Genomic DNA, 21,776 nt, shown 5'->3' on the forward strand with positions numbered 1-21,776 from the left:
GGCGGGAGCGGCAGGGAGCCAGCGGGAGAGCCGCGGGTCTCCACGGCTCGGTGGAAGCTGAGCCCGGGGCTGGGACGGGGCCGCTCTCAGGTGGAAGCCGTGGCGCGGGCCCTTTAAGACCGGAGAGGGGGAACGCGGCCGAGAGCCTCTGCGTTGCTAGGAGACGGGAAAGTCTCGGCGGCGGGAGCCGCCATTTGTGTCGGCAGTGCCGGAGATGGCGACGGGCGGTGAGGCCGTGGGGAGCCGGAGCCGGGAGCGGGGCCGGGGCTGGGGCTGGGGCTGTGACCGCGGCGGGCATCTCCCGTCCTCAGAGGGGCCGGGAGGGAGATGGGGGGGGCTCGATGCGGGCGCGGGCTGTGAGCAGTGCTGTGGGGCGGGACCAGCGCGGGGCCCGCCCCCTGTCCCGGTCCGCGGGGTGCGCTCGTGTCCCCGCTGCGGGGAGCGGGCCCGGGCCGGGGCTGCCCATGGGCACGGCGGGGCTGCCGCGCTCCGGGCCCCGCTGTGGGGCGGCCGCTTCGCTCCCGGCATCGCCCCTGCGCCGTGCCTGCACCACGGTGCGTACCGCAGAGAGCCCAGGGCTCGGTCACTGATAAACCCGAGCTGTTGGTGTCTGCCCCGAGCGAACACGTTCCACCCCTGGGTGCCGAAGGGCTTGACGCACGGAGCTGCCGGCGTGGCCTGGACGGCCAGACCCCTTCCGAAACCCGCCGGCAGCCTTTGCCAGGCAGGGCCGGTGTTTCCCGCTCCTCTGAGGCTGCGTAACGCGGGTCCGGCATGGGAGAGGCACGGCCTGCCTTCATCCTTGCTGCCTCCCGCAAGCTTCCCAGCCGCGGGAGGCGGGCATGCACAGATCTGGCACAGAAACCGAGTTAATAAGTAAAGGCAGTAGCAAGTCCATAGGCAGCATCACGGTAACTTAAACGTAAATCAGTGTTTAATGAACACGTCCGGCTCAATCCGGTCCACCCGTTGTTCTGTAACGTGTTTGTGCCTCGTTCTGCTCCCACACCCCCACCCCGCGCTGCTCTCAATGGGTGTATTCTGGTTGGTGGGAGAACGGCTGGGACCACCACCGTGCCCTCCTCCCTCTTTCCTGCTTAGAATTCCCACCCCACACCGCACTGGGGGGATGGACCCAGGAGCAGGAGGTGCAGCCTCTTGGTGTGCTGCCCTGCCGGGGCTGCCCAGCCGGTTCCCTCCCTGCTCCAACACACCCAGACAGGTTGTTCCGGCAGCCTCGGGGATGTTGGAAGAAACCTGCCAGGCCAGCAGCCCGTGCTGCAGCCGGCCGTGCTTTTCCCTATGGAGCAGGGGGTGTCCAGGGTCATCCCGTCGCCGGCAGCACTGGGAGCGAGTGCTGGGGAAGCGGATGAGGGGCCGAGCCTCCGGTGGTAGTTTCCATCCACCCTCGCAGCCTCCGGTTTATCACAGCTGTTGACACCGTTTAGGGTTTGGCAAGAGCTGGAGTGGAGGATGCAGCAGGAACAGGAATTGTGCTGGGAAAGAGGCAGAGGGAGGTTTAAAGCTGCTTCTTTACATGAGTTGTTGCCCTAAATCTGCCTCACACAGGGCAGCAGGAGATGTAGGCAGAGGCATGAGGCCCTTTCCCCACCTGCCCAGGGATTGCGGCAGGGATCCTCCCACTAGGTTGATGGGTTTAGGTTACAGCTCCCACAGCTCGTGTTCCCCTTGTCTCTGCTCTGCCCTCCCTCCTTGCCCCAGCAGTGGCACCCCAGATGTACCAACTGGACCAACCTCCCCCTCCCACCGAGGGGCAGTGGCACTGGGAAGCTGGGCATGACCCTTGGCAGAGGAGAGGGAATGAAACAGCATCTCTGGGATGTGGACCAAGGGATCGGCTCAGCCCGAGGGGACTTTCATCCCCTCTGCTTGTACATCCAAATCCAGCAGCAGGTGGATGTGTGCTCATCCCCGCAGTGCTCCCGCCTGTGCCTCCCAGGGCTGGAGCCAGCAGTGACTCAGCAGGTGCCTGCCAGGCTGCCATGAGCTGTGCTGGAGCAGGAGCCGGACTCTGGGATGCTCCAAGGACCCCTCACATCCAGAGGGGGATGGAGCACCCAAGCAGCAGCCCAAGGTTTTGGGGTGCACTGAGCTATGCAGGGGGCTCCTGTGCTGGCCGCCACATCCCACTGGGTTCCTGCAGAGCCAGGCTGTAGGAACTGAGGCCACCCGCGCAAGGATACTGTGATGGCAAGTGCTGCCCATAGGCAGGTCTCCTCCCCTCCCCATGGGCACAAATGCCACCTGCAAGCACAGCCCTGCTGGGCAGCAAAGGGTTAAGCACCACACCGGCTACCATGGAGCCTTCCTCCGTGCCAAAGTTTAAATTTAGTCCCTGCATGAACCCAGAGGACTTGGGCATCGGGTTGCTCTGGGTCTGGCAGTGCCGGCAAGCACCTGCTGCTGCTGCTGTGCAGTGAAAATCCCCCTCCAAAGCTAGGACTGGGCTCCAGCGGTGACAGCAGCGGGGCCGGCACGCTGCAGGGACCCTCGTGCCATGCCAGGCACCCAGCAGCCTGCTCTGAGTGTCCCCAAACGGGCCAGTCCTACCTGTGCATCGTTCGGCTCCAGTGAGTCCCAGAGGTGCTCAGTGCCTGCTTTGACATGAAGCCTTGAGTTGGCTCCTGGCTGCTTGTGACTAATTATGGGGGAGCTGCTGCTTGGGGCAGGGTGGGGTTTGCGGGAAGCCCCCAGGATGAGACCACTGCAGTGGGGCAGGCAGAGGCACTGGGAAAAGAGCCGTGATGGGGATGTAGCAGCAGCCTGGGGCTGCGACTGTGCCCTGCAGGGGATGGGACAAGCCTGCAGTAGTCTGCGGGTCCCCCAGCTAGTGCTGCAGTGGGGGGCACCCATCCGGGTACCCCTATGGGGTGCGGGGTGCTGACACCTCACCTGTGGGTTTGGGGATCAGCGGCGCGGGTGTGGGGCAGGGGATGGTGCTGGCAGCCCCCCGGCAGCCCCCTAAGGCCGGGGGTGGCGGTGGCATCCCGGCAATGCGCTTGGCATCGCCGGCCCGGGCTGGCGCTCGCAGATGTCCATGTGATCAAGGGGCTGCTCAGTGCTGCGCCGGGTCCAGCCGCCGTGAGGGCGAGGCAGCCAGAAGGTCGAGCCGGCGTCCCCGGCAGAGCGTCCCCAGCGCCCGGGAGGGCCCCCCCGGCACCCGCTGGCGCCCCTCGGGGTCACCCCTGCCATGATGCCCCGCGGGAAGAGGGACCCGGTGCTGCTGTCCCACGCCGAGCTGCCCGGCACCGATGGCGAGGGCGGCCGCAGCAGCGGGGACGGCCGGCGCTCCGTGTCGGAGGAGGAGGAGGGCCACCTCCCCGGCCTCCCCCGCGACGACCTCGCCAAGAGCATGTCGGGCTCCTCCGTGTCGTCCTACCACTCTGCCCTGTGCTCCGACGGGACGGAGACCTTCAAGGACTGCCTGGAGTTCCTGGACGAGGAGGGGGGGACCCCCCCCAGGGCTGCCCCCAGCGTCCCCCCGCCGCCCGGCCCCCTCGCACGCCCGCGGCAGGCTCAGCTGTCCATCGCGGCTAAGAATAGCCCAGGGCCGGGACAGGGCGGCAGGATGGGTCCCCTCGGTGGGGACCGGCAGGCTGCCACCACCGCCACCACCACCGGCAGCGGGGAGCTGGCTCTGCCCAGGGGGATGCTCTGCGAGGGGCCCAGCGATTCGGATGAGGTGGACGGCGAGGTGCGGGCACTCACGGCCAGGGCTTTCCGGAGCATCTCTGGTCCCCCCGGCTCCCGGCTCGACATGTGCAGCTCCCACACCTCCTCCAGCCTCTCCAACTCACTGTCGGAGGACGGCGGGCGGCCGCGGAGGTGGCCGATGGCTGGCGGCGAGCCCCGGGGCACCGCGGCACCTCTCCACGGCAGGGTGTGCTGGCCCTTCCCCGCCGGCATGGACGGGGAGCTGCTGGGCTTGCTGGGAAAGGAACAGTTCGAGTGCGTGGATGTGGAGCTGGAGAGCGGTGAGGCCAGGAAGGGCCATGGCAAGAAGAGGACTGTCCCGAAGCGGCAGATCCTGCTGAAGAGGAAGGAAAGGAAGGAAACAGGTTTTGTCCCCCGGGGGGATGCCCCGGCCCCGCAGCCCGTGCCCCCTGCCAGGAAGGAGCCCCCCAGCAAGGGCAGAGCCATCGGTGAGGACTTTAGGCTCAACTACAAGCAGTTCATGAAGACAGCTTCCCTGGATGCCGACACCAGCAAGACCAGGGCGGCCTCTTGCCTGGTGAAGAACGTCCTCGCCAAGAAAATGCAGTACGAGCAGAGGATCAAGATGGAGCAGAAGGGGCTGCGGGGCAGCTCGACCTCTTCGGGGCCATCCTCCGCCGGCACCGACCTGCTGGGTGATGGTCTGGAAGGCAAGTCCAGCTCCTTATCCCGCTCCGACTGCAGCTTCTCAGCGGAGGACTTGCGGGGTGGCGGGATGCCGGTGGCGCCGGTGGCCATGGGGAACGCCGCCACCACCCACCCCACCAAGGGGGTGGTGCTGAGCAAGGCGACCAGGGAGAACGTCTGCAAGCTGAAGAAGACCTTCAATGAGCTCAACGAGAGGCTCAAGTACCAGGAGGTGATGGAGGGCCACTGGCTGCCCGGCACCACCGAGGAGCCGCCGCCGGAGAGGATCCGCTACCGGCAAGCACGTGCCTTGTTCGAAGCGCAGCCTGGAGTGGGGAAGGTGCTGGATGTCGCCCCGAGGTTTGGGAGAGCTCCGAAGCCCTGGCCCAGCTTGAGGCAGCGAGCCATCTGCCCCGGCCACCCGCAGACCCTGCCCGCCGAGCCCGACACCTTCCCTGCTGTGCCGCCGCGCCGCACCTTCACCTCCCGGGCACAGGACGTGAGGCTGGTGCCGCAGAACCGACACGAGGAGAAGCCCCCGGCGGCGCCGCGCCAGCCCTCCAGTCCCCCGGCACGGCGGTCCCCGCCGCCCGTCCCCCCCAAGCCGGAGGAGAAGGGGAAGGGTCGCATCCCGCAACCCCGCGACGTGCGCAAGCTGCTGAAGAGCAGCTACAACCTCTGCTTCGGGACCGCCGGCGCATCCCGCGGCACCACGGCCCCGCCGAGCAGCGCGGAGCCGGCCCCGGCCGCCCCGCTGGTGATCCACTGCAGCTCGGTGTGCCGCCGGGAGCCAGCGCCGCAGCCGGGACACGAGGAGGTGCCGGCAGAGCCGGCCCCGCTGCGTGCCCGGGGCAGCCGCTCCTCACCCCCGCGCCGCTCCCCCGTGCACATCACCAGGGTCCAGGCCACACGACGGGGTTCGGCTGCAGCGGAGGGGCCGCCGGCGTCCCCCCCGCGCCGGGAGCGCAGCGAGATCCGGGTCCCGCCGCGGGCAGCGACGGCCGAGGGGGTGCCCCACATGGAGACCCACCTCCACGTGCTGCTGGGCCCGCGGTCCGGGGAAGGGTTCCCGGCTCAGAGCAGCGCGGTGCTGCGGACAGAGAAAACCGTCCTGCTCCCGCCGCCGCCACCGAGCCCCACGGAAGGACACGGCCACGGTGGCCCCGGAGGGCTCCCCGGCAGCGGTGACCCCCATCCCGGGTCGGTGGCTGGCAGCACCGCGCCCCCGCAGCCGGGGAAGCCGGCAGCAAGAAGCGCGCCAGAGCCGCCCGCAAGAGAGCAGGGGCAGCCCCGGGCCCCGGCCCGGCTGGTGTCGGTGGGGAGCGGCGGCTCCGAGGGTGGCTCCGGCCCCGTCGCCCCGTTCCGAGGTGGGGAGGGCGGTGAGGCTGCCCCTACCCGGCTGCCGGAGCGGAGGGAGCCCTGGGAGCGTCCACCGACGTGGCCGGCAGCCACCGAGCCGGCTCCTCCCGCTGCCCCGGCGGAGAACTCCAACTACTTGGCAATTCCGGAGAAAGCCCCCAAACCCGCTCCGGTGCCAACGCTGCCCTCGGTCCCCAGCGCGGCCAGCGGGTCCTTTGGGACCCCTGCACTCCCCAGCCCGGCCACTGCACCCTTTGGGACCCCTGCAGTCCCCAGCCCAATCACTGCACCCTTTGGGACCCCTGCAGCCCCCAACCCAATCACTGCACCCTTTGGGACCCCTGCAGCCCCCAACCCAATCACTGCACCCTTTGGGACCCCTGCAGCCCCCAACCCAATCACTGCACCCTTTGGGACCCCTGCAGCCCCCAACCCAATCACTGCACCCTTTGGGACCCCTGCAGCCCCCAACCCAATCACTGCACCCTTTGGGACCCCTGCAGCCCCCAACCCAATCACTGCACCCTTTGGGACCCCTGCAGCCCCCAACCCAATCACTGCACCCTTTGGGACCCCTGCAGTCCCCAACCCAAGCAGTGCACCCCTTGTGACCCCTGCAGTCCCCAACCCAGCCAGTGCACCCTTTGGGGCCCCCTTGGTCCCCAACCTTGCCAGTCCACCCTTTGGGACCCCCTTTGTCCCCAAGCCAGCCAGCACATCTTTCGGGACTGCCACAGTCCCCAGCATGACCAACTCACCCTTTGGCTACCCATCAGCCTCCAGCCTGGCCAGCGTATCGTATGGGACTTCCTTGGTCTCCAACCCTACCAACAAGTCTTTTGGGACCCCCTTGATCCCCTACCCAGCCAGTGCATCCCTTGGGACCCCTTTAATCCCCAGCCTGTGCAGTGCATCATTTGGGACCTCTTTGGTCCCTAATCCATCAAGTGTATCCTTTGGGACCCCCTTGGTCCCTAACTCAGCCAGTGCATCTTTTGGGACCTCCTTGGTCCCTAACTCAGCCAATGCATTCTTTGGCACCCCATTGGTCCCCAGTCGATCCAGCACATCCTTTGGGACCCCCCTGGTCCCTAACTCAGCCAGTGCTTCTTTTGAGAGCCCCTTGGTCTCCAATCAATCCAGCACATCCTTTGGATCCCCCTTGGGCACCAACCCAGACCCCACTTCCTTTGGACACCCACCAGTCTCCAGCATGGCCAGCTCATTCTTTGGATCCCCGCTGGTCCCCAGCCCGGCCAGTGCTCCACTGGGGGCCGGTGTGTCACCCCTGCCCGGTGGGGAAGTGCCCTGGAGCAAACCCAGCGCCGAGCCCCACCTTCCCCGACCCCCCGAAGGCCTTGTGGCTGCAGAGCACCCGGTGCCCTCAGCCCAGCCTCAGCCTCGCCTCGAGGATGCTCCCCACTTCCTAAGGAGGACTGATGGTGCCTCTCCAAGCAGTAAGAACACACCAAGCTCCACCAAGCCCTTTGCTCCCCACCTGCCCACACAGCGGAGGATGCTCGTGGATCCCGACAGTGGGAAATGCTACTACATGGAGCCCCCACGGCAGCCCCAGCTGAAAACACTGTACGACCCCGAGACCGGGCAGTACCTGGAGGTGCTCGTCCCACCAGTGGCATCGCACGCCGGGCTCTACCAAGCTCCTTACAACCCCCTGGTCATGCCACCGGGGGTCTATGGCCCGCCTTATGTGCCCTACAGTGGCTTCCAGGGGCTCCCGGTACCCCCGGCACCCTCTGCCCCGTCTCCAGTGCACCCTGAGCCGCCGGCTGCTGACAACCCCAGCTTCTCTGGGACCTTCAGCTCTGCTCCCAAGGGCGAGGGGCCGCCCGCTGCGGGGGGTCCCGACTGTGGGTGCCTGGAGAGCCTGTACTATATCCCCACAGGGATGCGGGCCAGCCCTGGCCCTGGCCAGCCCCCTGCCCGCACCAGCCCTGCAAGGCCCGAGCAGGGACAACTGCTCCGGATGTGATGGTCCTCGATGGATGTGAGTGGCCGGGCTTTAATCCCAACGTAAGCATCATCCCCAGCGTGGGAGAGCCCCGCTGTCCACGACTGAGCTGCTGAGGAGCTGAGCAGGAGTTTGCACTGGCTGGACCTCAATGGACTGCATGGGAATGGGGAGGAAAAGCATATCCCAATGTGAGCATGTGGCAGCCCCGGGGGGGGGGGGGAGCAAAGGGACCAGATGCACGGCCCCCGCTTTCCCAGTGTTGCTGGTCCTGTCCCAAGGAAGACCTGGGCTGTTTGAATGGCCACAGCTGCAGCACGGACACCCTGGCACAGCAGTGAAGATGCTGAGACACCATTAAATGTTCCATCTTCACCCTGTCTTTGTGTGGTCTGTAAAGGGGGTCAGGGGCTCCCGCTGGCACTTTGGGGGGCTGAAGGACTTGGGCACTGCAGTCCATCCATGTCCATCTGTCCCAGAGTGTCCAAGGGGAGCAGGCGGGGGTTCTGTGATCATCAGTAAGCCCTGAACCCAGCCCTTGAACCCCAAACCCCAACGCTGAGCCTCAGACCTCTGATCTGAGTCCCCAGTCCTTGAACCCCAAACTGAGCACCGAAGCTCAGTCCTGAACCTCACATCTCATCCCTGAGACCCAGCCTTGAACTCCAAACCCTGATCCTCAAGCCTCACTCCTGAACCCCCAGCCCTGACCCCAGACCCCATCTCTGACCGGCAAACCCAGCCTTGACCCCCAAGCCCCATCCCTGAGCCCCAAGTCGCCATCCCATCCCCATCCCAGGTAGGATCAAGCCATCCCAGGGAGGGTTTGTGTCCAGGCTCAGGCCTGGACTGATTCACACCAAACCCCTCCCCGAGAGGGGCCAGGGACACCCCATGCACCCCGCCCCAACACCCCGGGGACGGCCACGTCAGCCGGATGCAGGTGCCTCAGGCACGCATCAGTGCCCGGGGGTTACATCGGCCCCCCGCTGCCCCCCGGCACCACCGCACCGCGGCAGGATGCAGCCGGCGCTGCTGTGGCTGCTCCTGAGCCTGCTGACAGGGACGGGAGGGGAGGGGATGTGCGGGGACCCCCCCGCCGCCCCGGCCCGCTCCATCCCCGCACCGCGGCTCAGCGCCGAGGAGCGGCTCTCGCCCCACATGCCCGAGTCCCTGCTCTGCGACGCCTGCCACGCCATCGCCTTCCAGGTGGGGAGCGGGGAGAGGGGCCCAGCACCGGGAGCGAGAGCCCCGCGGGGATGCTCTGGCTGGGGAGGTGCTGCTGGATCCCCAGAGCAGCCCTTTGGGGCCAGCGAGCTCCCTTGCTCATGGAGCCACCATCCCCATGCAAAAGCGCTTCCACTGCTGGGCCTCAAGGAAGAGGATGCAGACCCCTGCCCGCTGGGGCGCAGGGTCATGATGGAGGCTGCCACCATTACTGGCCCATTTCTGCCCTTTTTCACCCCAGATTGAGGAGCAGCTCAGCAGGGCAGAGGGGAAAGTGGGCAAGAAGGTGCTGAGCGAGTCCGACTACATGGAGGTGCTGGAGAGGAGCTGCTCGCAGGGCTGGGAGAGGTGAGCGGGGTGTCCCTGTGGGGTGTCCCTGGGGATGGGGTGTCCCAGAGGTGGGGTCTCACCACCCCCTGCCTCTCCCCGCAGCTATGGGGTGCAGGAGCTGGATGGGGAGAAGCGTCTGGCGGGGCCGGGGCTGCCAGTGCAGGAGCCCATGAGTGTGATGGTGACGGGGGGCCCCTGGCCGGGCAGGTAAAGGGGAAGGGGGGTGTGTGTTGGCCGTGGGGGGGTGCCGGGCACTGTCCCCTCCTCACCATGGCAGGGGCTCGCTGTGCCCCACACGTGGCTCCCCGCAGGCTGTCCAAGATGTGCCACGGCGCCGTGGGGGAGCGGGGCGAGGCGCGGGTCTATGGGGCGCACCGGCGGGGCCCGGCCGCGCTGCGGGAGCTGCTGTGCCACGGGGACAAGGGGCCCTGCACCGGCGGCAAGGCCGGGGGGGCGGCCTCCCCCAAGGCGCTGCAGAACGAGCTGTAGCCCCGCTGCGGTTAATGCTTAATGCCCCGGCGACCTTCGGAACCGACTTCGTCCCCAGCGGGAGCCGCCGCGCCGGGAGGCGGGAGCTCCCCATCGCCGCTGTCGCCGCGTCCCTCCGTGATGCCGCCGACACCCCGGCCCCCCAGCGGGGCTGCTCCGGGCTCTAATGTTTGACCAGCGCGGTGCTGCGCGCCCGCGGTGCCAGCCCCAATTAAAGCAGTTAATGGCTGATCCGTCCCCGAGGCAGCACTCCTCGGTTTCACAACCCGCAGCCAATGGTGGCCTCGCTGCCTGCCACCCCGTGCCACGGCCCGGGTGGTGACTAAAGTCCTTCCCCATGGCCATAAAACCCCCGTGCGGTGACATCGCCGCCGGGGCCGCATCACCGGAGGATGGGGACGCGCTCGGGAGACCTGGCTCAGCCCCAGGTGAACGCAGCCTCTGACACCATCCCCATCCCCGTCCCCTCCTCAGCCGTATCCCAGGCAGCAGGGAGGGAGGTGGGTGACGGGAGGGACTGGAGCCCCCAGCGGTGGCCAGCTCAGGGCTGTGATGCCCAGCAAAAGGCAAAGGATGGGGTGAGCCTGGGGGCTGCGGTGGAGCCCGGGACCAAGGGGACATGCGGGGATGCTGCGGCCGGGACTGGCTGTGCTGGCAGCGTGGTCCAGGCACCCAGGGGCAGGGGGGATCCCCCCCCCCAACCTCCCCTGGGGACAAACCATCCCGCAGGGACCGGTGGGGTTGGAGCCCAGGCCCCTCTCTGGGATCGGAGCCGCCGCACGTGCGGAGCCGCGGCCCTTGAGTCCCCAGGGCAGAGCCCCGCTCCCATGGGACACCCGGGACAGCCCTGACCCGGCTCCTCCTCGCCCTCACTGCCAGAATGGGAGCCTGGCTCCCACCCCCACCGACCCCCCTTGTCCCCCTGGGAAGGAGCCGCCTGCAGCAGGCAGGGTGAGTACCGGGGCACCCCCGAACCCTCCTGCACTGCACCATCGCGCGGACACCGGGAGCGGGACCCCCGCATCCCTGAGGGCGCAGGGGGTCCCTGTGCCACCCCTGGGGACACTGCGGGGTCCCTGTGGCGAGCTGGGGCTGAGCCGAGTCCCCACACGCCAGGAGCCCAAGGAGGGTGCCAGGGCCCCCCGGCCGGAGGTGGACATGCTCTACAAGATCGAGGATGTGCCCCCCTGGTACCTCTGCATCCTGCTCGGCTTCCAGGTACAGCCTGCAAGGGGGGCAGCCCCCATGGGCTCCTGCTCCCACCCCAGCCCCGCTGAGCCCCCCCTTCCCCCCCAGCACTACCTGACCTGCTTCAGCGGCACCATTGCAGTCCCCTTCCTGCTGGCTGAGAGCCTGTGCGTGGGCAAGGACCAGCTCACCGTCAGCTACCTCATCGGCACCATCTTCACCTGCGTTGGCATCACCACCCTCATCCAGACCACCGTGGGCATCAGGTAGAGCCGCGGCACCGGGGGGGACCCACTGCTGCTCCGCAGGCCATGGGCACAGCATCCCCTGTCCCTCCCAGGCTGCCCCTCTTCCAGGCGAGCGCTCTGGCCTTCCTCGTCCCAGCCAAGTCCATCCTGGCCCTGGAGAAGTGGCGCTGCCCCCCTGAAGGTGAGGCCAGAGGGGAGCAGGGGGGATCCAGCCACTCCCCCCCCCCATCCAGGCACCACCTCATCCCCCTCCATCCCCAGAGCAGATCTACGGCAACTGGGTGCTGCCGCTCAACACGTCCCACATCTGGCAGCCCCGCATGCGAGAGGTACGGCCCACGCTGCCCCGGGACCCCGCAGCGCCCCACAGCGCACTGACCCCTGCCCTCCCTGCAGATCCAGGGAGCCATCGTCGTGTCCAGCCTGGTGGAGGTGGCCATCGGGCTGCTGGGGCTGCCCGGGGCGCTGCTCAGCTACATCGGGCCGCTGACCGTCACTCCCACCGTGTCCCTCATCGGGCTCTCCGTGTTCCAGGCGGCCGGCGAGCGGGCCGGCTCCCACTGGGGCATCGCCGCGCTGTACGGCACGGGGATGGGGGGACAAAGGGGTCGGGGTGTCCCTAATGGAGCCAGGAGGATGCTGGGGTACGAGGGGCCTCCCCCATCTCTCTTCCCCCCAGGACCATCTTCCTGATCGTCCTGTTCGCGCAGTACCTGCGGCACGTCACCATCTGCCTGCCCGGCTACCGGCGCGGCAGGGGCTTCGTGCTGCTCCGCATCCAGATCTTCAAGATGTTCCCGGTAGGGACTGGCCGGGAGCCACCAGGTCCTGGAGCATCCCCAAACCCCCCCTGTTTCTACACACGGGCGATGCAGGGGGTGTGCCGGGTCCGTGCCCCTGCAGATCATCATGGCCATCATGGTGGTGTGGCTGCTCTGCTATGTGCTGACGCGCACCGGCGTCTTCCCCAGCGAGCCCGAGGCGTACGGATACAAGGCCAGGACGGATGCAAGGGGGGAGATCCTGTCCGTGGCACCCTGGTTTCGGGTGCCCTACCCCTGTGAGTGCCAGGCAGAGGCACGGGTCCCTTCAACGCCCCTTCACCCTGAGGGATGCAGCATCAGTTGGGCTGGGGAGCACTGTTGGTGCCAGGTCCCTGTGTTGGGACCCTGGCATTGTGCTCTGCTCCCGGCAGGCCAGTGGGGTCTGCCCACGGTGACCTCGGCGGCGGTGCTGGGCATGTTCAGTGCCACACTGGCGGGCATCATCGAGTCCATTGGGGACTACTACTCCTGTGCCCGGCTGGCAGGAGCCCCCCCGCCCCCCGTGCACGCCATCAACAGGTACAGCAGCTGCCCCCCACCCTGGTGCCCCGCTCATGCCACAGATCCCTGTGGGACCGGGCAGGGATGCTGCGGGGCAGCAGCGGTGGGGACCAGCCCGTCCGTGCTGTTCCCAGGGGCATTTTCACTGAAGGCGTCTCCTGCATCATCGCGGGGCTGCTGGGCACCGGCAACGGCTCCACCTCCTCCAGCCCCAACATTGGTGTCCTGGGCATCACAAAGGTATCGGGGCCTGGGCTGGGTCCCGCTCGGCCGGGGCACATAGGCACCGTCACCCGCTGCCCGTTTCCGTGCAGGTGGGGAGCAGGAGGGTGATCCAGTACGGGGCTGGGATCATGCTCCTGCTGGGCACCATCGGGAAGTTCACGGCGCTCTTCGCCTCCCTGCCCGACCCCGTCCTCGGGGGGATGTTCTGCACCTTGTTCGGTAACCCCGCCGCAGCCACCCCTCAAACCCACCCACCGCGCTGCCACCGGCACCCTGGGGCCCTTTCCCTGCAGGCTCAGGGGGAGCCCGGGGGATGCGGGGTGGGCTTTGAGCCACCATCGCACCCCGGTGCCGGCTTCCGGCTGGCACCAGCAGCACCGTGGGCACCTCCAGCACAGCCGTGTCTCCCCGGCAGGCATGATCACGGCCGTCGGCCTCTCCAACCTGCAGTTCGTCGACATGAACTCCTCCCGCAACCTCTTCGTGCTGGGCTTCGCCATGTTCTTTGGGCTGACGCTGCCAAACTACCTGGATTCCCACCCCAAGGCCATTAACACAGGTACCCGCCCGGCACGGCGAGCCCCGGTGCTGCGGGTCTGGGGAGCGAAGAGGGCAGATCCATGGATTAATGAGGTGAACCCGGCTCCCCGCAGCACGGCCTGGCTCAGTCCCCGCGCTCTCGCAGGTGTCCCCGAGCTGGACCAGATCCTGACGGTGCTGCTGACGACGGAGATGTTTGTCGGGGGGCTCATCGCCTTCGTCCTGGACAACACCATCCCGGGTAATGGAAGCACACGGGGCCACAAGGACTAACTGGGGGGACTGGTTTGGAGCTACAAGAGGGGCTCACGGGGCAAGGGGTCTGACCCGGCGCCGGCTGCCACAGGGACGCAGGAGGAGCGAGGGCTGGTGCAGTGGAAGGCGGGCGCGCACTCGGACAGCACCTCCCGCGCCAGCCTCCGGAGCTACGACTTCCCCTTCGGGATGGGCGCTGTGCGGCGCAGCCGGTGGCTCCGGCGGGTTCCCATCTGCCCCCTGTTCACCGGGTTCAAGGCCCGGGCGAGGGGCGGTGGCGTGGAGGCCACAGACGTGCAGGACGCGGCCGATGGGGTCTCGGTGTGCACCAAGGTGTGAGCGAGGGGAGGGCTCGTGCCCCGGTGCTGCAGAAGCCGAGCCGAGCTCCATGGGTGCTGTCGGGGCACCAAAGCCGAGGCTTCCGGTGCTCATCTCCAACGCAGGATTAGGGAAACTCCAAGCTGCCCTTTGGGGACAGCCCAAGCTCCCGGGTGCCGGCCTGGGGACCACGGCCCCCGGGGTCACCGCTCCACCAAGCTTTGGCTGGTGGAGCTCCTTCAGCCTGAAGCTCGTCAGACACCTCCAGAGCCATGGACTGTCACGCTGTGGCCTTGGCTTCGGCAGGGCTACCCGGCGTGGGCTCTGTGTGGGGTGCAGCATCCACACCAGTGTAAGAGGCCGACTTCAAGATCATGCATTGAAAGTAATAAAATAAGATCGAAGCCCTCCCAGTGTCTTTGCCGCATCCTGCACCATCCCCCCCACCCTTCCTGCATTGCAAAGGCGTCAGCACCTTGCCATGCTCCTGCCTGGGCTGTCCCACATCGACACGTGCTGGGTTTCACCCAGGCCGAGCAGCCCCACGGTCAGGGGGCTTCTGTCCCAACCCCAGTGCAGTGGGGGGTGGTTCAGCACAAGCCCTTGTCAGACCCATCAGGGAACGAAACCAGGACAGTTTAATAAGTGAAAAGGGGGAAAAACCCACCCAAACCCCCAAGTGATGCAAACACACCTGCTCACACCTCCCACAGGCACAGCATGGAAGAGCCCCCGCTCTCCTGCTGCTGTCCCAGTGTTGCTGCAGGGCTGGATGTGACAGTGTGCAACACCTCTTTGGGCAGCAATGCCCTCTCCCAGCATTTCGCCCACCTGCTGGGGCTGGAGCAGGAGAAAGCCCCAGCGCTCTTCAACAACAGCCACAGCACCCACCCCGCTATCAGCTCTGGTTCAGTCAGGAACCCCAGGCCCAGCCAGGCAGTGTGGGAGTTCACCTCCGATAAAGGTGCTGCTGGCACAGCTTGCTGAGATACAGCAGGGAAGAGCACAGGAATTGTGCTGCTCTCTTGCACAACGGCAGCATTCAGGTGCCAATCGCCCCCAGCCAACCGCACCCGGCCGAAACTCGGGCAGGAGGCTCCTGCCAAGCCAGCGCCGCAGCGTGCAGGGGTTCGCTGCTCACACTCCCACTCCAGCTAAAAATAAGGCAGCACATGGCTGCTTCCTGACCTTCTGTCTTCAGATGTACCAGGTTGAACTGCAGCCAAGCTGGTGAAACGCCAGAAGAGGATTGTTGCTTCTCTAGGGCCAAATCTCTGGTTAGGAAAGGGGAAAGTGCTGCTCAGTAAGGAGCCAGGATAATTGTGATGAACGCTGTGAAGAGCAACAGCAAAATAAAGAGTTGGTTTGGCTGAGTTCCTTTAAGAGGGTTGGACAAGAAACCTGGAGAGGGGCTTTGGACAAGGGCCAGCAGGGACAGGCCAAGGGGAATGAATGGCTTTAACCTGCCAGAGGGGAGACTGAGATGAGCTCTTAGGCAGAAGCTCTTCCCTGGGAGGGTGCTGAGGCGCTGGCACAGGGTGCCCAGAGAAGCTGTGGCTGCCCCATCCCTGGCAGTGTTCAAGGCCAGGTTGGACACAGGGGCTTGGAGCAAGCTGCTCTGGTGGAAGGTGTCCCTGCCCGTGGCAGGGGTTGGAGCTGGGTGAGCTTTGAGGTCCCTTCCAACCCAAACCACTCTGTGATTCTATGAAGACCAACACAGTAACGTGGGTAACCCCTGCATAAAGGCACCACCCCTGCACATCCTGCAGCACTGTGTGATTTCTGAAGTGTTTTCATTTGGTTTAACTGGAGCCTAAAGACAAAATAAAAGATATTAAGAGCAAGGCTGGATAAAGTTACAAAGCAAGGGGCGGATCAGCTCACCCACAGCCACCCAGTTCACAGAGTAAGGCTGGGGAGCACCCCAGCTCCGGCAGCCCCACTCTGACACCCACTTTATAGGGTGCTGCCTGCTGTCAGCAAGGGCTGCCCATGCTGCCAGCAGCAGTGGAGCTGCACCAGGATTAGCAGCAGTGAGAAGGAAGGAAAACCTGCCCAGGCAGGGAGGCAGGGGGAAGGAGTCCAAGCTCACGAGTATCCTGGGCTATCACCTTACCAAGAGCCCTAAGGGAAGTGTACCGGCAGCACACCCTCCCTCGCCCCTGCGCGCTGCCAGCAGCACATTCACGAGACAGCCACCACGTCAGTTCTACTCTTATTTATTTTTTTAAATATTTTTGAAAAAATATAATTTTTTTACAATATTTTCAACTTAAACACTATTCACACTGAACACGTATGGCAGCTTAACCTACCCCAGTATGAAGTTTAAGAAGCCAAAACTGTTCTAGCTTTATTAAAAGAAAAAACAAAAACGAAACAAAAGAAGTTGTTGTGCTGTAGACTATCGTGTAGTGATGATTAAACAAAGCAAGGGCAAAGCACCACTCAAACCACTAATGCTAGGCTCGGCTTGGTTAAACCCAGCTCTAATAAAGTCATATGCTAAAAGTTACATAGGCAGTGCTATGTATTTATCTGGGTTCTTGGAAGAAATTGTGATGAAACTCACATCTCCTTGAACATAATCGGGAAGTTGGGGCGTTTCTAACATGATCACGTACTGCGAAGCGCGGGGGATTCCTCCTTCCAGCCCCTCGGGTGTTAGCTCAGTAGCTGAGATCTACGACTCTGCACAGGTCTGTAAGGTTTCGGTTATGGCTCATGCTGCTGAAAAGGAGCATGAGGGTTCTTTAAGGGGAAAAATTAACATTAGTAACAGTATTTCCAAGGAAAGTTAGCCTATTTGCATAACAATCAGATATCCTTGCTTGCTTTTTGTCCCGGAGTTAAGGCATTATCAGGTGCAAGCTAGCACCAGTTAACACAGACCATCCATGGCAAATTCCAAGTCCTGTTTTAGAAAGACAGAGTCTGCAGAAGGTTTTATAAACGTGGTACTTTGTCTCAACTTGACTGGTGCTTCTTACCTCACTGCCTCCTTCCAGAGCCAGGGCCCAATTATGTTTCCATTAAACTTTTGACAGATTTACTTAATAACAGTCTCAGCACTTTTATTGAGCATGCAAGACTAACAAAACTTTGGCAATGCATAAGTGTAACACAGTGACAAGAAGAGAGAGCTTTTACAATTAAATCTTCTAATACTGGCTTCACAGTGTGGAAATTGTGCTACATCCACCAAGAGAGGGCCCAGTCTACTCAAATATTTAAGTACTTCACACCAGGAACAAACTCCTTTGCGTTTGGATTCAGATTACTCTTGACCTGAGGAAGGGAAAAACAGAAGTCTAGTTGAATCATTATTTTCATCCTCCATTTTTAAGCTGACAGCATTAGGAACAGTTTATGGGTTTAGAGTAACAGGCACTTGATGGGGGTTTTGCATCTATCAAGAGCCTCTCTGACCACTAAAAGAGCACACTCCCCTGTGCTAGTAGCCCAATTATCCACCCTTCCTTAGTACCACCTGGATGTTTCAGTCAGATGAAGGCTCAGGGAACGAGAAACAAGGAAACCACAGGCATGCATCAAATGCAGCTACTTGGCTTAATGCTGAAAAAGCTTTTTCTGAAGCCAAGCTGCTAAACCATGCCATGAGGTTTTTAGATCTTGCTTATTTAAGCAAGAGGAGACTTGTTCCAGGAACTTCATCCGTTTCTGGGAATTTAATGTATATGAGCACTGTATTGATTTTCTACATTTCCATGCCTGTGACTACCCTGTCTTGATACTTGGCAAGCTGCTGCTCTGCAATGTCCTGCAGTTATAGACATGCAGCATCTTCAAACTGAGTTCTTTATCATGAGGAAACGGAGGGGTTTCTGTGCTCCAAAACTGCTGCCTGCAGCTACTTAAGCTTGGAGAAGTAGGACCTGACAGTGTTTTTTGTACTCTGTACCAGTACCCGTGTATTATGTTAGGGAAAATAGGTATGTGGTGCCCCTTCCTATCAGTTAAGCTCTGACAAGTCACACAGTAAGAACGAGGGGAGTCGTGGGGTTGCCTTTCCCTTCCCTAGAATCTCTACAAAAGGGATCTGCTATGGTTTGCACAATCCAAACCAGAACACAGCTCATTCCTACCCCACACATAACTGGTGACAGATGCTCAGTTAAACCTTTGCAGTCTTGTCACCAAATGGCACTTCAGCGTTCGCGCTTCACACACTGCCTTTTTTTCTTAACACACTCTGTATCCCCAAACCCACTGGAGTTTATTCCACGGGCTAGGAAAGGCCCCATGTGGTTATGAAGAAAACCACTGAACAGGTCACATCACTTGGAGGAACATCCCTTGCCCAACTGTTCCACATTCCCCCTCCACCAGAGCCAGGCACAGTTTAAGAGTCTCTGGCTTATGTGTAAAGGATTTTGCCCTGCCATTATCACCCATAAAAATCAGCCTTGGCCAAAGAGATGTCAAGCTTGAGAAATATGATGAGAAACCAATTTACCACCAGATCCTCCAGTGATGAGCTGTCACTGATAACAAGGTCATTGAACTGGTCCTGGATTTGATCCATTGTTTGTGGGAGATCACGGGCAGGAATAAACCATTCGTGCTCCTCCTCCTCTTCCAGCATCTCCTGGAAGCAGCGCTCAATAAATTCTTCTTCCCACAACTCCTCTTCGATCTATACAATGAGAAGAAACTGCCTCATCAACAAACTTCTCAAGAGCTTGGGCCTTCATTCCAAGGTCTGTGCACCCAGCTGGCTTGCTTTCTAGCTATGCACCAGGACTTGCAGCAGAACACCATGTTCGTGCTGCAGGGAGGCAATCAGCTTGGGTTTTTTAATGTAGGAAAGTGCTCTGTCCCAGGAACTTGGACTGCAGATAAAGGGAATGGCAGGAGAACACCCCAGCTGTGCCATTTGCTGCTTGTTACAAGCAAAAGGAGAAGGAAAATATTGGTTCCAAGTGAAAATTTCAGACGTACCAACTAGCCTGGACTCAACTCACTGTGAGTATGAGGAAGGGAACAGGGACAACACATGCAGCCGGGCACACTACTGGGGAAAAAATAACCACTGCCTGTGCCTTGGCACGGGGAACAAGCAGCATTTCCTTGGCTTTAGGTTATGTGTTCACCCAGTTCTCCTAAGGAACTCCACATGATCTTAGTGGTTGTTAAGAATGCTGACCTGCTGTGCTCTAAGCAGGGCAAATCAACTGATGCAGAACTGCCACTGCTGCAAAGACTAAAGGAAAGTTTTGCTTGGTTGTTCAGTAAACAAGCTTTGGAGGGAGTTCATCCCAACAAGTTTTCCATGTCCTGCATTGCAGTACTTAGGGAAATAGAAGCTGGTGTGAATGACTTGCCAGAATGGAAAAATTATTCAGGACATATTTAAAAGTTCACTCAATGGAAGCTCTAACAAGTTTTCCTATCTATCCTTCACTCTGAAATTAAACACATGCTTGACCCTGAAGTGGAAATTCAGTTACGTACCACAGATACCAAACCAGAAAATGAAAGCCAGAGTTGAGGATTGCTGCAATATGTAGGTCCCCTGTGCCTGGGGCAAACACACTCCCCAGCTCACTTGGCGCTCACGATACACAGCTCTGGGAACACGGACTCATCACCATATGCTCTAAGCCACTGTCACACAATTCAAACCCTGCATGAAGCCCTGACTTTGTGGTTTCCTCAACAGAGCACTCCAGCAAGGACAGGAGTCTCCCATCAACACTCCCCGAGGCACTGCGCCTGTCCTGCGCTGGGTAGAAGGCAGTGGCAGGCACACAGCCACAAACCAGTGTTACAGCAGGGGCTGCCTGGCACCGGTTGTTACATGGCTGTACACCTACAGGTGCCTCCAGCAGCAGTTCCAGAAGGGCTAAATAACATTTAGTTCCCCAAATGCCTTGAAATTAAGACTGCCTGTTTAGATTTTCCAGCTCAAGTTTAACTTGTTCAGGTTCCCACCAAGAGATTTGCCTACTGCTGCACAGCCGGGCTGCCATGCGGTGTTTGCCTGCCTGCATACAACCAGTCTTCCCCCATGTTCCCACCTTTCCTCTACTCTGTTTATTCATGGCACAACGCTCAGCTGCTTCCTCAAGAGCTACACATCCCCTATTCCAACTGCAGTACAGTGCCCAGGAGGAAACAGCCACCCAATGGGAAACAGCACCGAGAGCATCCTGGCCCCTTATGCACGAGAGAATTTACATCTGGTGGTCAACCTGCATTTCAGATTAGCTCTGTGCCCTGCTGACACCCTAGAGAGCAGCAGACATCCCATTTCAGCCACTCAGACTTCAGCACAGCCAAACTGTGCAAAGAAAGCAGCTATGCAAGTACAAAGATCAAGCTTTGATTGGAAAGGGGGCTGTTCCTCCTCCACAGGAGGAAAACTGTGTCCAGATGCAAGGTTAGAGATGAAGTTTAAGGCTTCCTTCCAATCTGGTTGCGAAGGCAAGCTGTAAGACAGACACTTCAGTATTAAGCAATGACCAGGACTATCACCCAACAGCTATGTCCACTGACTCCCTTTGGAAAGGCAGCCTTGGGAGAGGCAGGGAGGCGCTGGGACATACCCAGTTCAGAACTACAGCATGGCTGCACACATAAAACCTCTGCAGGCCAGCAGCCTACCTAGACTCATCCCTTCCAAAGTGCCAATAAGCTCCGCCAACGTTGTTTCCCTCCCTCCCTCCTGCAGCAGCAGGGAATTACTGGATGTTTTCCACCAAGATTACAGAAAACTCATATTGCCAGAGAAGCTGAGATCTGTCTGTTCCACAGGGTTCCTCAGCAAGCTCATCTGAAAACCCCATCTCTAAAGGACTGCCACTCTTTGACCCCGGATGCTAAGCCACAGCACCTTTCCCTTCAGTTAGACAAGGGTAAAGCATACCACAACACATTTAGAGAAGGAAATGACTTGCCTGCCTGTTGAATTCCTCTTCATTCTCCATCCACATGTACTCCGCAAAGGGATTGTCATCTTCATGAGAATGACCATTTATGATCACATCTTCGCTGATGATGCTCGGGCTGGTGCTGCTGCGACTCGGATCCTTCATGGCTGTGTCTTTGAGTCAACGCCTGCAATTAAGAAATGCAGTAATTAAAGAGGTGCAGATTCACTCACCACCCTGCTCTGCACAAGGGAAGGCTGTGCGTGGATGTGAAGGTTCTGGGTAGCCCTGCAGTGGCTGCAGCAGGGCTCTGCTCACTGCAACGGGAGCATCAGAAACGCTGTTTCCATTGTATGCAGTGACTAATTAATTTCCCCAAATTAAAGCTGGTCAAATCAGTAAATGCCAAGCACTGAGGCCAATTAAAAGGGACAGAAAGCAGTAGAAAGCACGCGTGCTTGCCAGTAGGAATGTATTTAAGGCAACACTGAAGACACAAAAAGGAAAACTTGCTTTCCAAAACACTTTCAAAGCTCCTACCAGAGTTTCAACAAACTCCACTGGAGATGAATTGTGCCCAGTGTCAGTACTGGTTCAGAGGCAGTGGGCAGCGCTTCAGGGGAATTCCCAAGGATACCCATGCTAAGGGAAACTCAGCGTGGCTTTTAGCCCACCCAAATTCTATTACAGGACATCCTACTGCCTAGGAGACTTCAGGTAAAGCCAACATCATAACGCACTGAAAGTCAGTGCGTGCTCCCCTCTCCTCCCACTTCATTAGCACGGGTTGAGTCACGCCTGGAGAGCACTCAACACTTGTGTGTGTCAATGCTACGTGATACGGCAGTGTCCCAAGCTCCAGGAATGAAGGTACAGTTGGCAAGTGTGTCTTGTTCCACCTAACCCCAGTCAAAAGCAGGACAGAGCCTAAATTTGGGCTGAACCCTCATCACAAGGAGGGTGCTGCAGCCTTTCTGTCAGTCTGGGTGAAGCTTGTAACTCTGAGCAGAGAGACCAAAGTCTGCTCCTCACAGCCCACGTCTTA

At 61.2% G+C, this 21,776-nt stretch overlaps 4 protein-coding genes across 4 annotated transcripts; 3 read left to right on the forward strand and 1 right to left on the reverse strand.

Moving 5' to 3' along the window:
* Positions 1 to 397: 397 nt before the first annotated feature.
* PROB1 (proline rich basic protein 1) lies at positions 398 to 7,746 on the forward strand. Its single transcript, XM_057413730.1, has one exon. It carries the CDS (start codon positions 3,212 to 3,214, stop codon positions 7,712 to 7,714), a length of 4,503 nt encoding a protein of 1,500 aa, XP_057269713.1. The 5' UTR covers positions 398 to 3,211; the 3' UTR covers positions 7,715 to 7,746.
* An 852-nt stretch (positions 7,747 to 8,598) lies between these two features.
* MZB1 (marginal zone B and B1 cell specific protein) lies at positions 8,599 to 9,853 on the forward strand. Its single transcript, XM_057413713.1, has 4 exons — positions 8,599 to 8,902; positions 9,162 to 9,268; positions 9,353 to 9,457; positions 9,562 to 9,853. Exons 1-4 carry the CDS (start codon positions 8,714 to 8,716, stop codon positions 9,737 to 9,739), a joined length of 579 nt encoding a protein of 192 aa, XP_057269696.1. The 5' UTR covers positions 8,599 to 8,713; the 3' UTR covers positions 9,740 to 9,853.
* Positions 9,854 to 10,116: 263 nt separating this feature from the next.
* On the forward strand, positions 10,117 to 14,105 carry SLC23A1 (solute carrier family 23 member 1). Its single transcript, XM_057413710.1, has 15 exons — positions 10,117 to 10,167; positions 10,619 to 10,690; positions 10,856 to 10,957; positions 11,036 to 11,193; positions 11,268 to 11,356; positions 11,437 to 11,504; positions 11,572 to 11,753; positions 11,855 to 11,975; positions 12,079 to 12,235; positions 12,371 to 12,518; positions 12,635 to 12,740; positions 12,815 to 12,944; positions 13,141 to 13,284; positions 13,411 to 13,506; positions 13,612 to 14,105. Exons 1-15 carry the CDS (start codon positions 10,132 to 10,134, stop codon positions 13,857 to 13,859), a joined length of 1,857 nt encoding a protein of 618 aa, XP_057269693.1. The 5' UTR covers positions 10,117 to 10,131; the 3' UTR covers positions 13,860 to 14,105.
* A 1,936-nt stretch (positions 14,106 to 16,041) lies between these two features.
* Positions 16,042 to 21,419, reverse strand: PAIP2 (poly(A) binding protein interacting protein 2). Its single transcript, XM_057413714.1, has 4 exons — positions 21,272 to 21,419; positions 20,759 to 20,918; positions 18,316 to 18,495; positions 16,042 to 17,126 (listed from the first exon to the last, which is right to left on the reverse strand). The coding sequence occupies exons 2-4, from the start codon at positions 20,894 to 20,896 to the stop codon at positions 17,061 to 17,063; spliced, it is 384 nt and encodes a 127-aa protein (XP_057269697.1). The 5' UTR covers positions 20,897 to 20,918; positions 21,272 to 21,419; the 3' UTR covers positions 16,042 to 17,060.
* Positions 21,420 to 21,776: the final 357 nt, after the last annotated feature.

The sequence above is a fragment of the Pezoporus wallicus genome, unplaced genomic scaffold (assembly GCF_028554395.1).
Source record: "Pezoporus wallicus isolate ANWC-B61680 ecotype Strahan unplaced genomic scaffold, APGP_CSIRO_Pwel_v1 contig_11153, whole genome shotgun sequence".
In the NCBI taxonomy this organism is placed as follows: Eukaryota; Metazoa; Chordata; class Aves; order Psittaciformes; family Psittacidae; genus Pezoporus; species Pezoporus wallicus.

What these genes read in the sequence shown, in the direction of transcription:
- PROB1 (XM_057413730.1), top strand. Translation starts at nt 3,212, where the DNA reads ATGATGCCCCGCGGGAAGAGGGACCCGGTGCTGCTGTCCCACGCCGAG.
- MZB1 (XM_057413713.1), top strand. Translation starts at nt 8,714, where the DNA reads ATGCAGCCGGCGCTGCTGTGGCTGCTCCTGAGCCTGCTGACAGGGACG. An exon ending in GCCACGCCATCGCCTTCCAG is followed by an intron (nt 8,903 to 9,161) that starts GTGGGGAGCGGG and finishes TTTTCACCCCAG; the next exon opens with ATTGAGGAGCAGCTCAGCAG. An exon ending in TGCTCGCAGGGCTGGGAGAG is followed by an intron (nt 9,269 to 9,352) that starts GTGAGCGGGGTG and finishes CTCTCCCCGCAG; the next exon opens with CTATGGGGTGCAGGAGCTGG.
- SLC23A1 (XM_057413710.1), top strand. Translation starts at nt 10,132, where the DNA reads ATGGGGACGCGCTCGGGAGACCTGGCTCAGCCCCAG. An exon ending in AGATCTTCAAGATGTTCCCG is followed by an intron (nt 11,976 to 12,078) that starts GTAGGGACTGGC and finishes GTGCCCCTGCAG; the next exon opens with ATCATCATGGCCATCATGGT. An exon ending in CCCCAAGGCCATTAACACAG is followed by an intron (nt 13,285 to 13,410) that starts GTACCCGCCCGG and finishes GCGCTCTCGCAG; the next exon opens with GTGTCCCCGAGCTGGACCAG.
- PAIP2 (XM_057413714.1), bottom strand. Translation starts at nt 20,896, where the DNA reads ATGAAGGATCCGAGTCGCAGCAGCACCAGCCCGAGCATCATCAGCGAA. An exon ending in AAGAGGAATTCAACAGGCAG is followed by an intron (nt 18,496 to 20,758) that starts GCAAGTCATTTC and finishes CTCATTGTATAG; the next exon opens with ATCGAAGAGGAGTTGTGGGA. An exon ending in CATCACTGGAGGATCTGGTG is followed by an intron (nt 17,127 to 18,315) that starts GTAAATTGGTTT and finishes TCCCTTCCTCAG; the next exon opens with GTCAAGAGTAATCTGAATCC.